General features: G+C 41.8%; 1 protein-coding gene across 1 annotated transcript in view; it reads left to right on the top strand.

Moving 5' to 3' along the window:
• MNAT1 (MNAT1 component of CDK activating kinase) overlaps positions 1 to 13201 on the top strand; it is a 115073-nt gene that overhangs the window by 74948 nt on the left and 26924 nt on the right. The window contains exon 7 of the mRNA XM_014871381.2: positions 7525 to 7646. Coding sequence (XP_014726867.1) covers positions 7525 to 7646 — 122 coding nt within the window. The remainder of the gene's footprint in view (positions 1 to 7524; positions 7647 to 13201) is intronic.

Raw genomic sequence — 13201 nt, 5'->3', positions numbered from 1 at the left:
ACAGGGAATATGTCTCGACTTCCATACACACACACACATACAGTTTCTCATCTTTTACAGTCTGAGGTCAGCTTTCTGTTTGGCTTTGTTATTTTAAGCAGTGTTTCTCTTTAAATCATCCATCAGCCCTTGCATTCCTCAAAAACAGTATTGTGGAGCTGTGGCTGTTTGGATGGGGGAAGCTGCTGTAGAGAATCCCAGAAAAGAGCAGATAGTGGAGTACAGTGATGTATGATTCTTTATGAGCTGCTGTTCTTCCAACACAGCAGCTGTTTTTTACAGTTTCCACTGTTCTCCAGGAAATCCTAGACAATTTTATTGCATAATAGAAGGATCACATCAGTGTAACACACAGCTTTAGTTAAGCAAAGTGGGAGCACCAGTAGATTCACCTGTGCAGAGACTCGGGCAGTTGTTGCTGGTTCATGAGCGATGCTTTGTGCTCTGACCTCCACTGCTGTGTCTGCTCCTCTCTTGGTGTTCATGATACACAAAGTGGCATTTGTCATTTATTTCTACTTCATGTCCCTTGAAAAATGAGGTCTTTAATGTGTGTATTTAAAACAATGCTATATTAAAGCCTTAAATCCTGTAATTAGACTGGCTATTGTTGATAGTTAATACTGTGCTTTGTTGATAGCCAAACCAAAATGACCAAGGCTCCAGAAGTCTGATGGTAGAGATGCAACAAAACTTTGTTTAGTTCTGCATAGTGCTGTATTACCAACATAGCACACTGAGGGCTGGTGAAACAAACTGAACAGAACATGGACTTTAAGTCACCTGTAATGAAACTTTTCTCTGGAAATGGGAAGCTCCTGTGGCTGTACCCTGAGAAGGGCCTTGGGGGGCCCTGTAAAAGCGGCTCTAGGAAAAAAAAATGCATGAGCTGAAAGAGAGATCTGCAAATGCAGCTGGCATTCCTAGGGTGTCCAAATGCTCCCCAGCAGCCAGCTCATGGCATGGCTCTTCAGTCCACCTGAAGGTGGCCAAAAAGGTCACCAAGTGCAGGGTAGAGCAAAAGGAGCAGAAGCAATTGAGCTGTGTCCAGCACAATGGCATGCACAGAACTAATTTCTTAGGAGCTGAGACAGGGTTTGGGAGCAAGATTGAGAAATCAGTGCTGAAAACCAGGAGTGTGGCCCGTGGGCTTATTAGTGACATGAAAATGATGTTGTGTTTTAATTCTTCATTCCCCGAAATAGCACTGTCTTATGTACTGAGCTATCCTTTAAACAGTGGTGGGGATTTTGAGGAAAGCTTGGTAGATCCTGCCAGAACTCTGGGGTCTCCACTGAAAACAAGAGAGTGACTTGTTGCAGCAAACATCCAGAGTATCCCCTGAATCCTGCCTGGGCTGCAGCAGGCAGTGCTGGAGAGGACAGTCCCGAGCAGGCGCTGCGATCCATGGGCATGAGGAAAGGGCACCGGGCTTTTCTGTGAACAGAGCAGGCACTAAATCCTGCTCTGGCTCTGACCCAGCAGAATTGTATTTCAGCTTGTTGGATGGATGCAGGCTTTCTTCTGAGAGATTAGAGAAATGGGACTTTTTGGCAGGAGCTTAAAGATAAGTCTGGTCAGGTAATTACTTATGTCAGAAAGTTGTAAAGGAAAATTTTGGAGGCAAGTAGAACTAATGGTGTGATTTAACCCATGGTACTCCATGGAAAATTTCCCAGGTACCTATTTGTGTAACAAATTGCATATCTCTAACTGTCTTTGTTAATAGCTTCTTCAGTGCTGTTGATCTCTTGGCTTATTTCTGTCATTCCTAAAGAAAGCACATCTTTTAAATCTGTTTTGGCATTTGAAAATCAAATTAAGTTACTGTGGAGGGAAAAAAAGGTCTAAATTTAGGGACATTGTTATTAGGCATCTGAAATCATCTACCACACAGAGAAGGGGGGTTGACAATATTGTGTCTCTTATCTTGCCATTTGTGGTCAGATTTTGGTTTTGAGAGCAACAGAAAATCTTAATGTTGGTTCTGTTGCTTTCTGTCAGGTCATTTGTTCTTTCAGTTTAGCTTCTGAGATATCCTCCTAATCTTTTGCTTCTCACAATCAAGTAAATAAATTAGATTTATTGTTGCATTTTCAAGAGCAGAGGGAGAACAACTGATATTTAAGTCTTTGAAAAAGCTTCACTGGCACAGGAATTTTAGGCAACGAATAGAATTGACATACTTTGTGTTTGTTTAAAAAGGCTGTGGAAGACAGAGAGGGTGAAGGTTAAAATAATATTAACTGAGCCCTCCAAATCTATCATTTTCATTCTCCTTTTCCTGAGTATTACTGTAGTCAAAGTAGTTAATCAGAATCAGAAAGCCACATTAGCATTGGTGACATGGATTTGTCAATAGTAAATTGAGAGGGTGGAAACTGGAGGGGGAGAATAAACCCACAACAACCCAGCTTTTGGCTCACACCACATCGCCCATGGTATTTGCATTGATATCTGTAAGAAATTTTGTTAACATGAAATATTTCCAAAACCTGAGTTCTGTTGCGAGCTTAACAGTAAAATAGTTTCCTAAGACTGCTTATACTGAAAAATTCATGGAATTTATAGTTTTATTTTAATGTTCACTTGAAAGCATTTGGATAATTGCACGCTCAGATGATGGTGTGTTTAAAAGGGCCTTTGTTAACCTCTTTGTCCTGCCGTCTACAGGGGAAGCAGTGCTGAGGATGTGCTTTAGCAGTATCATGTCCTGGAATCCCACAGTCCTTGGTTCCTCCTTGTATCCTTTCTCCAGGCTCAGGAGAGTGACCTGACAGTGAAAAGGGTTAAATAAAAATAACGTTGCTGCAAACTGACTTAATGAGATGTAACAGGAATGTCGCTATTTCTGTTCTCTGACGTGTCCTGTGAAAGTGGGGTGATAGCAGAGCTGCTTAAGTTCCTAAGCAGAGAGAAATTTAAAAAGCAAAAAGATTGGCTCCAGCAACTAGTCCAGCTGCTGCTAGTACAGAAACTTGCCTTGTCTGGACAAGTTTTACTGACCCCAGTCTCTGGCTTCTGTCTCTTGCCTGGGGATGTTTTTGTGGCATAGCTGTTCCTCCTCTTTCCCCTACTAGTGCATTTTTGGTGTCAGTCTCCTTTCTCCTCCTCCTGAGCATGTGAAAGATTTCTGGGAAGGCTGTTAGTTGTTTCTGCTGCCGAGGGAAGGAGGTGAAGGAAGGCAATGCCATTTTGGAGACAGGGATAGGGAGAGAGGGCAGGACGGGAAGAAGTGTGAACGCAGCAACTTGGGCTGATATTTCTGTAGTCGGTGCTGAAATAACCTCTTTCTGCTAGCAGGCAATTACTGATGTACCTGGCATCTGCCAAGAGTGCTTCCCTAAGCCTGTGTGAAAGGTGCACTGATACACTGTAATGTTGATATTCTAATAGCCATGATTGTTCCTGAAAGAGCATTGTTTTTGTTTAAAGTAAGCTCCTTGTTACGGCAAGGGCAGTTCTTTGTATGTAATCCAAGGCTTTCTTTTATTAATGCCATGTTGTATCACAATCTGAAACCAAAAACTGGCCACTGCTTTTGTTTCTTTTTCAGCCGAGAGTTGTCTCAAACAGTCTATCAGCCAGTCAATTTTACTTCTAATACAAAGACATTATTCAACCCCCTCCCAATTTAATCCTGTATGTCTCTCATCTGAACCCATACAGCACATGAATAGAATGTCAGTTGCTCACAAATCCATTGCTGTGTAGGCTTTTATATAAACAAAGTCCCAAGGATAAGCAAATGCCTTCCTTCTAATTAGCAGCATGTTTTGTGGTTCCATACATTCCAATATGTAATAGACAGCTTCGGTGCCTAAAATAATCCCAGGGAAAACACTCGTATGCAGTGAAGGCTGGGGTGGGAGGGAGAGGAGGCAGGAAAAAGTGTTGTCTGTTTTCTTGGAAGTCTTTTCTGTCTTCATTTGGATGCTGTCAGCTTCTTTTACACAAACATTACAGCATCCAAGGGGAATTAGAAATACTTAACCATGACCACATCAGATTTTAAGTTTGTCAGGAGAAAGCAATGCAGGAACAGAACCTTGGCCCCACTGGGTTTCATTTTGGTTTCAGCATGCTGATAAATACCTCCTAATGCTGGAAAGAGGTAAGGCTGACTGTCTAGGTGGAATACAGGGAATTTAAAAGTCTTACCTCATAGATTAGATATGGGTTTTGGATCTGTAAAAGTGCTGTGTAAGTCCAAAGTAACAGTTATTGTCTGTTGTGGTGTCTCTAAAGTTAGGCAGCAGCTTCCCTTTTATTACCAGTCTGTTGTGAAGTGGTTAGGGACCACTTGGGACAGAGAGACAAAAGTGGGATGCTTCTGGTCAAATGGCTTTTAACTGAGATAATAGTGGTCAAATTAAGCCGTTTAAGTTCAACAAGGTTATTTTGTGAATCAGCTTATCCCAACAGCAGTGTAAATAGGAAAGGCAATGGTTTTGGTTTGCATCCCAGCCTTTTGCACCAGTCTGGGCCATACCCAGTTCTGGGACCTCACTAACCTGTGCAGGGCTGAACAATTTGAAAGTCTGTGAGTTCAGGAGCCTAAAGGCCAGACAGCCATAGGGCAGGAACAATGGCTGATCATGGGGCTTTTTACCCATTACTAAGTGGAATGTAATCCATATTGCCAAAGCCCATCAGCTAAAGTTGTGATTTTGGGAAAAAAAAACAAATGAGCTGTCTCATACAGCTGTGTAATCTCCTTGAGGTGCAGATCTGCTGGCTGCACACAAACCACTGCAGTCATTTTGCCATGCAAAACTACATCCTGATTCCTAATACTGCACCTTGGCCGATGAGGGAGGTGTGAAAGACATAGAATCAATCTGATGAACCAGAAATAAGCTTGCCAGTATTTAATGGTGAAGATAATTAACTATTACAACAGCTTACCTAGGGGATGTGCCTGTACCTCTGTGATCTGAAATCTGGAAGTCTAAATTGGATGCTTTTCAAAAGAAGGTATTTTGGCTGAAATGCCAGTCCTTGGGCTTCATACAGGAACACAGAATGTCCTGGCCTATGCTGGACATGATGTCAGACCAGCTCAAGGGGGGGACAGTTTCTGTAATGCAGCTCCTCTTCTGACTTCGTGCTGCTCTGCAGGCCACCACAGTGAGTTGGTGATGCAATTCTACACAGAAGAGTCCTTTGCTATGACCCCTGTGCCCCCCATGCCCCTGGTGTGCCCCAATCAGCCTTCCCACCGTTCATGGGCAGCTCCCTTACAGTTCCTGCTTGGTCATCTGAGAGAGAATGACCATCATGATCCCCACAAAGAGGGGAAGACAAATGAAACATTTTCATCCTGTCCTCCCGGGAGCTTCCAGAGGTGGACATGTGTAGCAGGATAAATGGTGGTGGGGTAGGAGGGCAGTGGTGAGCCCAGTCCATGTGTCAGGAGCCTTCCTGTGCCTCCTGGCCAATGCTGGCAGAAGTCGCTCTCATTAACAAAGTGTCAGGAAGGCACCAGTGGCAACTCTGCTGACAGTGAGCAGCTGTTCTGGTGGTGTCCTCAAGGGATGGGGCGCCTGCAATCTGAGATTCTCCCTTTTTCCACACAGAAGTAATTTCCTAAAGTATTTACCATGGTTTTGATCTTTGCCCAAAACTGAAAGTTCTTTTCTATGTCTGTAACAAAATTTGGGTTTGGATTTGGAAAGAGTGAGACTCTTCACTCACCAGATGAGGTTGTACACATGTAAAACATTGGTATGACTTTCCATTTGGTTTGGTTAGAGACAAAGATGTTGCTAAAACTTCAAATCTAAGAGTCTTATTTAAGCATTAACCTTGGAATGGGTATAAGAGGCCCACATAAATGTAGCTACAAAGTATTTTAATAAACTTGAACAGATTGTAAATTGACAGCTTCTAGGAAAATAGAAACCCCTTATTTTATGTCCTAAAATATTGTGAAGTGGGATTAAAACTGAATTTTTAACCTTTCTTTGCCTACTTTTTAAAAATGTGTAGTAGCCTTCTTTTAACGTTGCAGCAATAGTTTGTAGCACAGAAATAAATGTGCTGACCATGAGAGTTGGAGTGGTGCATGGCTGACTGGAGAATTTCCTTCACATCTCCTCTCCAGGACTGTCCCCATACCAGTGTCAGCAGTGGCCTCTCCAGTCCCCCAGGCAGTGCAGAAAAAGCCTAAAACTCTGTTTTCATCACACACATAGGGCTGTTTCAGTGGAAAACTTGAGCCGCTGATACTTCTGCAGAGATCCACGATAACGCTTCTCAAGGGCTTACGTCTTCAGTTTTCTTAGCTATTTTCTGCAGCTCCCTAAACAAAAATATCTCTGCTCCAAATTCAGAAAGGTCACTGTCTTCAACCACAAATTTAATTAACAGCTTTCCCCTTCTACAGACCTTTTCATTCCCCTCTTTAGTTAATTTTAACCTAGCGTCTCACATTAGGAGCCTGTATTTTCCACTTGAGGGAGTAGATGCTCGAAGGAGTGGCCCCAGGGAAGCTCAGCTCAGTAAGTGATCACCAGTGGGAGCCAGGGTTATGCACCATGGAAAGCTTCCCATCTCCTGTTTCAGACAAAATGTCTACAAAAACAATACTACTACTTTGCTAAATTCCTGCATTCTGCAGATGGGAAGCTCAATTTCTACAGGGAAAGCCAGGCTGTTTTGGGGCAGCTCACGGTGCTCTGTCTTTTTGCTGCTGCTGCTAATTTTTGTGAGCACCATAGAATACAGTAGAAAATTGAAACTGTGTGAAAGATCAACAAATCAGTGTAGAATGTCACGCAGCAACATCTGTTAACTTTGGCTCTATCTCATGTCCTCCTGACCCCCTCCTTCCCAGCCACAAGTCTCCTGTTTTGTGAGAGCTCAGAGTGATAGGGACTTGGAGGGGAGGGGTGTGGAAATGTCTCACTGTTTCTCAGCGGTCTAAAGGGCTTGCAAAAGTACCATCTGGAGTGAAAGCTTAATGTTTGTGTGTTTCTATATTTTTAGTTATGAAACAAATGGGAATTTGCTGAATGAATTAATTGTTTTGCTCTGTAAAAGTCTATCTTGAGAGCCATTATGCATGGGAGCTTATAAAGCCTGTGGAGAGAAAGGAAAGTGGCTTCCCTTTCTAATTAGGGCTTTCAGGAAATCATTGATTACAGAATCAAGTAGGGTTGCTCAGAGACATTTGTTTGATAGTACTTCAGATAAATGAAATTAGTGCCTAATAATAATTTTGCTAGTGACACTGGAAGCAGCTGTACTCTCTAATGGTAAAGTTGCCCTGAATAAAGCTTTGCCCCTTTCCTTCTTGTCCAAACAATTATAGCTGATGAAACATCACTTCCCATCTGTAGGTCCCAGTAAAAAAATGTAAATCATGAAGAAGTTAATGATATAATGAACAGTATGTTCTTAGTGGGAGAGTATTTGTCTGGACCAAGTTAAAGCTTGTTCTTATATTGCATATAAAAAAGTCAAAACAAAACATTGACCCATATGTAGAAATATTTTACTTTTTTTTTTTTTTTCCAACAGGGTCAGCATATTTCATTAGCTCCCATTCAAAAGTTAGAGGAAACTTTGTACGAATATCAACCTCTGCAAGTGGAGACATATGGACCACAAGTTCCAGAGCCTGAAATGTTGGGAAGGCTGGGGTAAGTAAATCAGTGCATTTTAATTCCCATTTCATGGCATTATATCTGGGATTGTTACCATCTTCAGATTGCCAGGGATCTTTTTTTTCCTTTCCTTTTTTTTTTAGGGATCTTAACGAAATATTAGACTTCCTGCCCAACCAACATTTTGTTTGGGTGGATAAGCTGAAATTTTTGGTCCTCTTGCCTTTATAGATCTATTGAGAGCTGGACTGGATTGCATTAGTGTTTTTAAGGTTGTCCTTGGCAGTCATAGTGAAGTAGCTGTTCATTTTCAGTTGCACGGTATTAAAAAATAAATAAATAAAAATCTGGGGCTTAATTTACCCAGCTGTAAGCCAGTAAAAATATTAAAGTTGGGCTGTTTGCCATAGAAAAGGGTAGATTTACTTGTCGGCTGCTGTCTACAGTCAAACTGTGTTTGTGAGAAATGAAGCACAGAGCTTAACTTTGTCAAAAAATATAATGCAGGGTTGGTCCAGCAGCTTGGCAGCATCGTGGTGTGTGCAGCCATGTTTGGAAGGGAGTTTGGGAGCCTTCTGTGCCTGGGTAAGGGGGGGGTTAAGAAGTCCAGAAGTGATGTGAGCTCTCTCTAGAGACCTGTTTGTACCTGAAATACCACCTGGAAACTGTAGCTACTGGGGGAGTGTCACCCAGCTCATCATGGCCTGACCCTCAAGGTCATCACCAGTGCCTGGAAAACCACATGGCTGAACCAATGTGCAGGCTGGCAAGGCAAGAAAGAGTTTCAAAAATAACAGTTTACGTTTGGCTGTGCAATCTGGGAAAACTGAAGCCACAAAATACTGAACAAAGTTGAGGCAATTTAGTGTGCAGTTTTGGAGACCACTGAAATCCAAGCAGGAATCCTATCTAGTTCACTGGCATGGGAGAAATTATATCTCATCCAGGAAATGACAGAGGTAGATAGACTTAGTAAGGTAAATAAGCAACCTAATGGTACTTCAGAAAATTGGAGGCTGTCTGGAATTGAGGCTGTCTCCATTTTTACTGTTTCTGTGTCCTCCTGATGCCTGTAATTTTTATTATCTGGTGTCAAGCTTCTGCGACCAAGTATTAATTAGGAGTTTAAACTTGGGCAGAGCCTGATTCAGCCTTCACCACCTGTTTGGATGGAGCACAGCTGCGAGGGACCTCCAGTGTGAGGAGGGCTTGGAGGCCCCCTCAGCCTCATCACAGACAAGAAAAGGATGGTTTGTGCAGGGAGGGTTCCCTTGGCCTGTGCCCCATGAACGCTGGCATCCAAACCCAGCAGTCCATTGCATTTAATGGCACTGGTTCTGGGACTGCCCAGTGCTTTGCAGAGCAAAACCCTCCACACCCTGCAGTTGTGTCCATGTGGGGGTGTATTCAGAGTAGTTTGCTAACAGTGCCACAGTCTTTCCTTGGAGACACTTTTAAATGTGCCATTTTGCTCTGTGAGCAGGAGCAGCCAGGCTTGTTGGGCTTGGCTCTGGAGGTGATGAAGGAGCTGAGGGGAGGCTCATGGCTGGTGGCTGGGTTGGTGGTGCCCACCAGAAGAGTTCCTCTGAGTCCCGAGGCTGTTTGCCATTCCAAAACAAATACATCAATGCTGTGGGTTCCCAGCCAGTAGAGCTCTAACCCTATTCCATGGGGTGCCTGAAATACCTTAAACCGTGCAGGGCTGTTGGTTTATATATTTGTGTTTCTGTGTTTATATGAACTCATGCGCATTTCCTGTTGTTGATGAATGCTTAACTAATGTGCCTCTGTCCCTGCTTTGGGCCTTTTCAGGCAGCTGCATGCAGCTGCCTGGGTGAGGCAGAAGAGCTGGGCACAATGAAAACCTCTCCAGCTAAAGATTTTTGGTTTCCTGTTCATTTGCACTTATAAAAGGCCAGGCTGGATGGGGCTTTGAGCCACCTGGCCTAGTGGGTGGCATCCCTACCCATAGCAGGGGGGTTGGAACTACATGGTTTTTAAGGTCCCTTCCAACCCAAACCATTCTATGATTCCCAATGTATTTAGTTGTTTTTATTTTTTTTTAATTTTAGTTTCTCCCTCTTTTCATTTTCCTGTTATTGCTGCTAAATAGTTCTCTCAAATGTGCAGGCTGTTACCTGAGTTTCTGGAGCCAGAACTGTTGCAAAGACAATTGTCAACCTGGTGACTTTAAATTCACTTCAGGTATCATAATTAATTGACTTTTTTTTCATAAATATATATTTTTTAAATCTTCAAAGCACTCAGTAGAATAAGTTTTTTGAATATTCCTTAACTTCTTACCTTCTGCCAGACTTGCTTTAGGCTTCAGCATTTTTTTCTTTTTCTTAGTGAGTTGCTGTAATGAAGGACACAGCTGGCAAGAAGGTTTTAACAAAGAGCTAGAAAAAGGGTGAATAATTAAGGGGTCATGTAGAACATTTGTAAGGAATCTTTTATAATTAAAAAAAAAAAAGGTTTTTTTTTTAAGATGACTTGTATTATTTGCTTATTAGGTTTTTAAAAAAACTTCATGAGCAAACCATAAACTTGATTTTGCATTTTTCCACTGCTCTTCTCTGTGGAGTTTGCATATTTTGCAAAAAAGGAAATTTATGTTCAAATTGTTCTTACAAATTTGTTTTCAGTTACCCCTGGGGATGTGAATTTTCTTTTTTTTTTCTGAAGTACTGCAGAAAAGCATTAACATCATTATGCATTTTTGTTAGGGTACTGGAAATCTGAGAATAATGAAGATCTAGATTTTTTTTTTTCCCCCAACACAAATGGTTGGTATAATGTGTAGAGGTTTGTGTCCTTCAGCCCCCCATGAAGGTCACTTTGGTTGTTCAGACTCGAGGACCAGCTCATGCATGTCTCAGCTGTCAGATGGAAACGTGACTTGGAAAAGGGGAGAGGATGTGAGAGCATCTCCCAGACATGTGGTGCTGCCCTTGGAGGAAAGTGGGGCCTTTGGATCACTGGAACATGCCCATCCTGGGGACAGCTTCTGCAGCTGCCTGTCCCTCCACGGTGGCTGACAGCCCTGGGTCTGTGTGGCTTTGTCACTGCCCTAAATTACTGAAATGTTCAGGGCCATGCATTGGGAAATGGTTTCTGCACGGAGCTGAGGGCAACCTATTGATGTATTTGGAGAGATTCCTGCTTTATCAAGGGCCCTCCTGGATTTCTGCTGTCACCACAAACTAATAGTTTGGGCTGAAGTGGGAAGTGTCACCTTTTGGTTCAAATTGGTGCAAATCTGTTGAATTGCCTTTTGGGGAACAGAGGTGTGTGCCTGCAAGAGAACATGAGGAGCACCTGGATGCTTGGGCACTTACTGCCAGTGCTTTACTTGGAGGTTTTCTTAGATGGGCAAAAAAGGCCTGTCTCTCTTCATTTTATTTTTTTTTCTTCCTGATGTTTTAGCTGAGCATGCTGAATTTGTGTGGTTGGAGGTCTGCATTTTCTTACTGGAAAACAAAAGAAATGAAAAATAAAACAAACTGACTTGCCAAGTAGCATAAGAATAACCCAGGATGGGGATGGAAAGTAGTGTGTTGCTTTAAAAATGTATGTTTGATATGTAGTTTTGATTCTAAAGGAAAAACAAAACAAAAAAGCCCCTGAGGATCCAAATGATGTTTTTTTGGAGGTCCTGAAGAATGTAAAGACGTTCCTGGCAGTAATTGTAAGTCTGTCTAACAGGAGTGGCTGCTCAGCAGCCACCGAGTTTGACAGTTGTGAAGAGCCATACATAAACTACTTAAAAACTGACTATAAATTGAAAATCTGCTTATGTGATTAGCATTGTGGGTAAAGATACACGAACTTCATGGCTCAAGGTTTAGAAAGAGTCTCTTGTAATCCAAAGTGGATCATGCTCAACACAGTGCCAGTCATATCCTCACCATTCTCATAAAACTGAGGTAATTTACAAGTCAGGTTAAAAAGTTCTCTTTGCAGCAGACCTTGTAATCAAGTCAAGCCTGGGCTGCTTAAAATAAAATTGTGTTTGCCTACTTAGCTTTGGAGAGATCCAAGCTGAATATATATATCTATGTGTATATAAAAAAATCAGATTTGCTCCAAAAATCTTTTCTTTAGGGAAAAATGTGACTTCCCTTTGATGTATCAAGTTATTTTCATGTATAACCACATTGTTAGGGGCACCCAGGTTAGTGTTTTGTTTAAATAAGATGCAGAAAATGAAATTCAATAGTGAACACGAATCTAATGAGGATTGGTAATATACTTTGATAAATTAAAAGTTAAATCTAAACAGAGTGTCATTTTTTTAATAGTTGAGGGGGTAAGTACTGAAGCAGAAGGGGAGTGCTGTGAAAATCTGCACATACAATGAACATATTTTAGCCCAGTGCTTTTTCTTATGAACAACTGGATTGATTCATTCCTTTTTTCCTAGTGCAGGACAGCTCAGGCATTTTAAATTTCGCATTAAGATGAGGTTGGGTTTCATATCTGTTAGAGCTTTGTTAGTGTTTAATTTTTAACCTTCACTTCAAGTGGAAAATTTCTGCATATTTCTTTGTTGTACAGTGTTGTAGAGTAATTTGAAACACATGTAGAGTTCTGGCACTTAATCTAGAAATGACTCGTGTAACTTCTTTTCTGTCAGTCATTGTGATTTTTTTTTTTAAGTGAGGCAATAGTCAGGATGGTCTCCAAACTATTCTTACAGCATAGCTGAACTGGTTTTTGTCTGGATTAGCTTCTGCTAGAACCCTGTCAATGTCTGTGTAGGGTTCGAGGCAGTGAAATAACTGAGAATTGATTTTGAATGGGTGACAGGACCGCTGGGCTTTAAAAGTCATAGCAGGTGATTTTTCACATCTGCTCTGTCACTGGGGTATGCAGATATTTCTTGAATCTTGGAAAAGGAGAAAAGCCACAAATGAAGGGCTGATTTGATCTGCTTTGGCCCATTGGTTTTGAACACTGAATTCATTCTGCTCCTTTTAAAAGAATCTAGTCTCTCAATAAGCTCAGTAGTCAGAGTCAAAAGATTGAGTAACAGCAAGGGAAGCTTGTCTTGCTTTGGAGGGCACATAGAGGGCTGCACTCCTTGCAGAAATTCTCTTGGCTACCAAGGCATATGGTCTGAATTTCCCAGTCTCCTGTTGCAGGGCCTGATCCTCAGCAGAGATTTCTGTCTGCTGCAAAGCATTTTGCATCGGGTACCTAATGAATGAGAATTGGCAGGTAAGGAGTGATTATGGCTTTAAAGACTCAGCCACCTTTCCATATAGGCTTTTATTTTTTGTTCGTTTTATCGTGAATAATTGAATAAAAACCCGTGAATGGCAAAACAAGTACTGTGTGGGTGCCCTTTTTTGGAATCATGTATATGGCCAAGTGTGCTGTCTCTTTCATGGCAGGAGGGAGCAAGGTGACAGAACTGCCTATAAACCATCTTAACCTGGTTTGATATAGAAACTGTCTAGTATTGCTTTAGCATTCCACAGAAATCCTACAGTGTTCATTTTAGGATTTTGGAAGGATGCAGATTTAATATAGGGGAGGTAGATTAGCACCAATTTTTCCAGCTGAATGGAAATCAGGGAGTGCAG

Source organism: Sturnus vulgaris, chromosome 6 (assembly GCF_052056855.1).
Source record: "Sturnus vulgaris isolate bStuVul1 chromosome 6, bStuVul1.hap1, whole genome shotgun sequence".
NCBI classification, from domain to species: domain Eukaryota; kingdom Metazoa; phylum Chordata; class Aves; order Passeriformes; family Sturnidae; genus Sturnus; species Sturnus vulgaris.
Note: the sequence above shows the minus strand (reverse complement) of the source record. Positions and strands in the feature narration are given on the sequence as shown.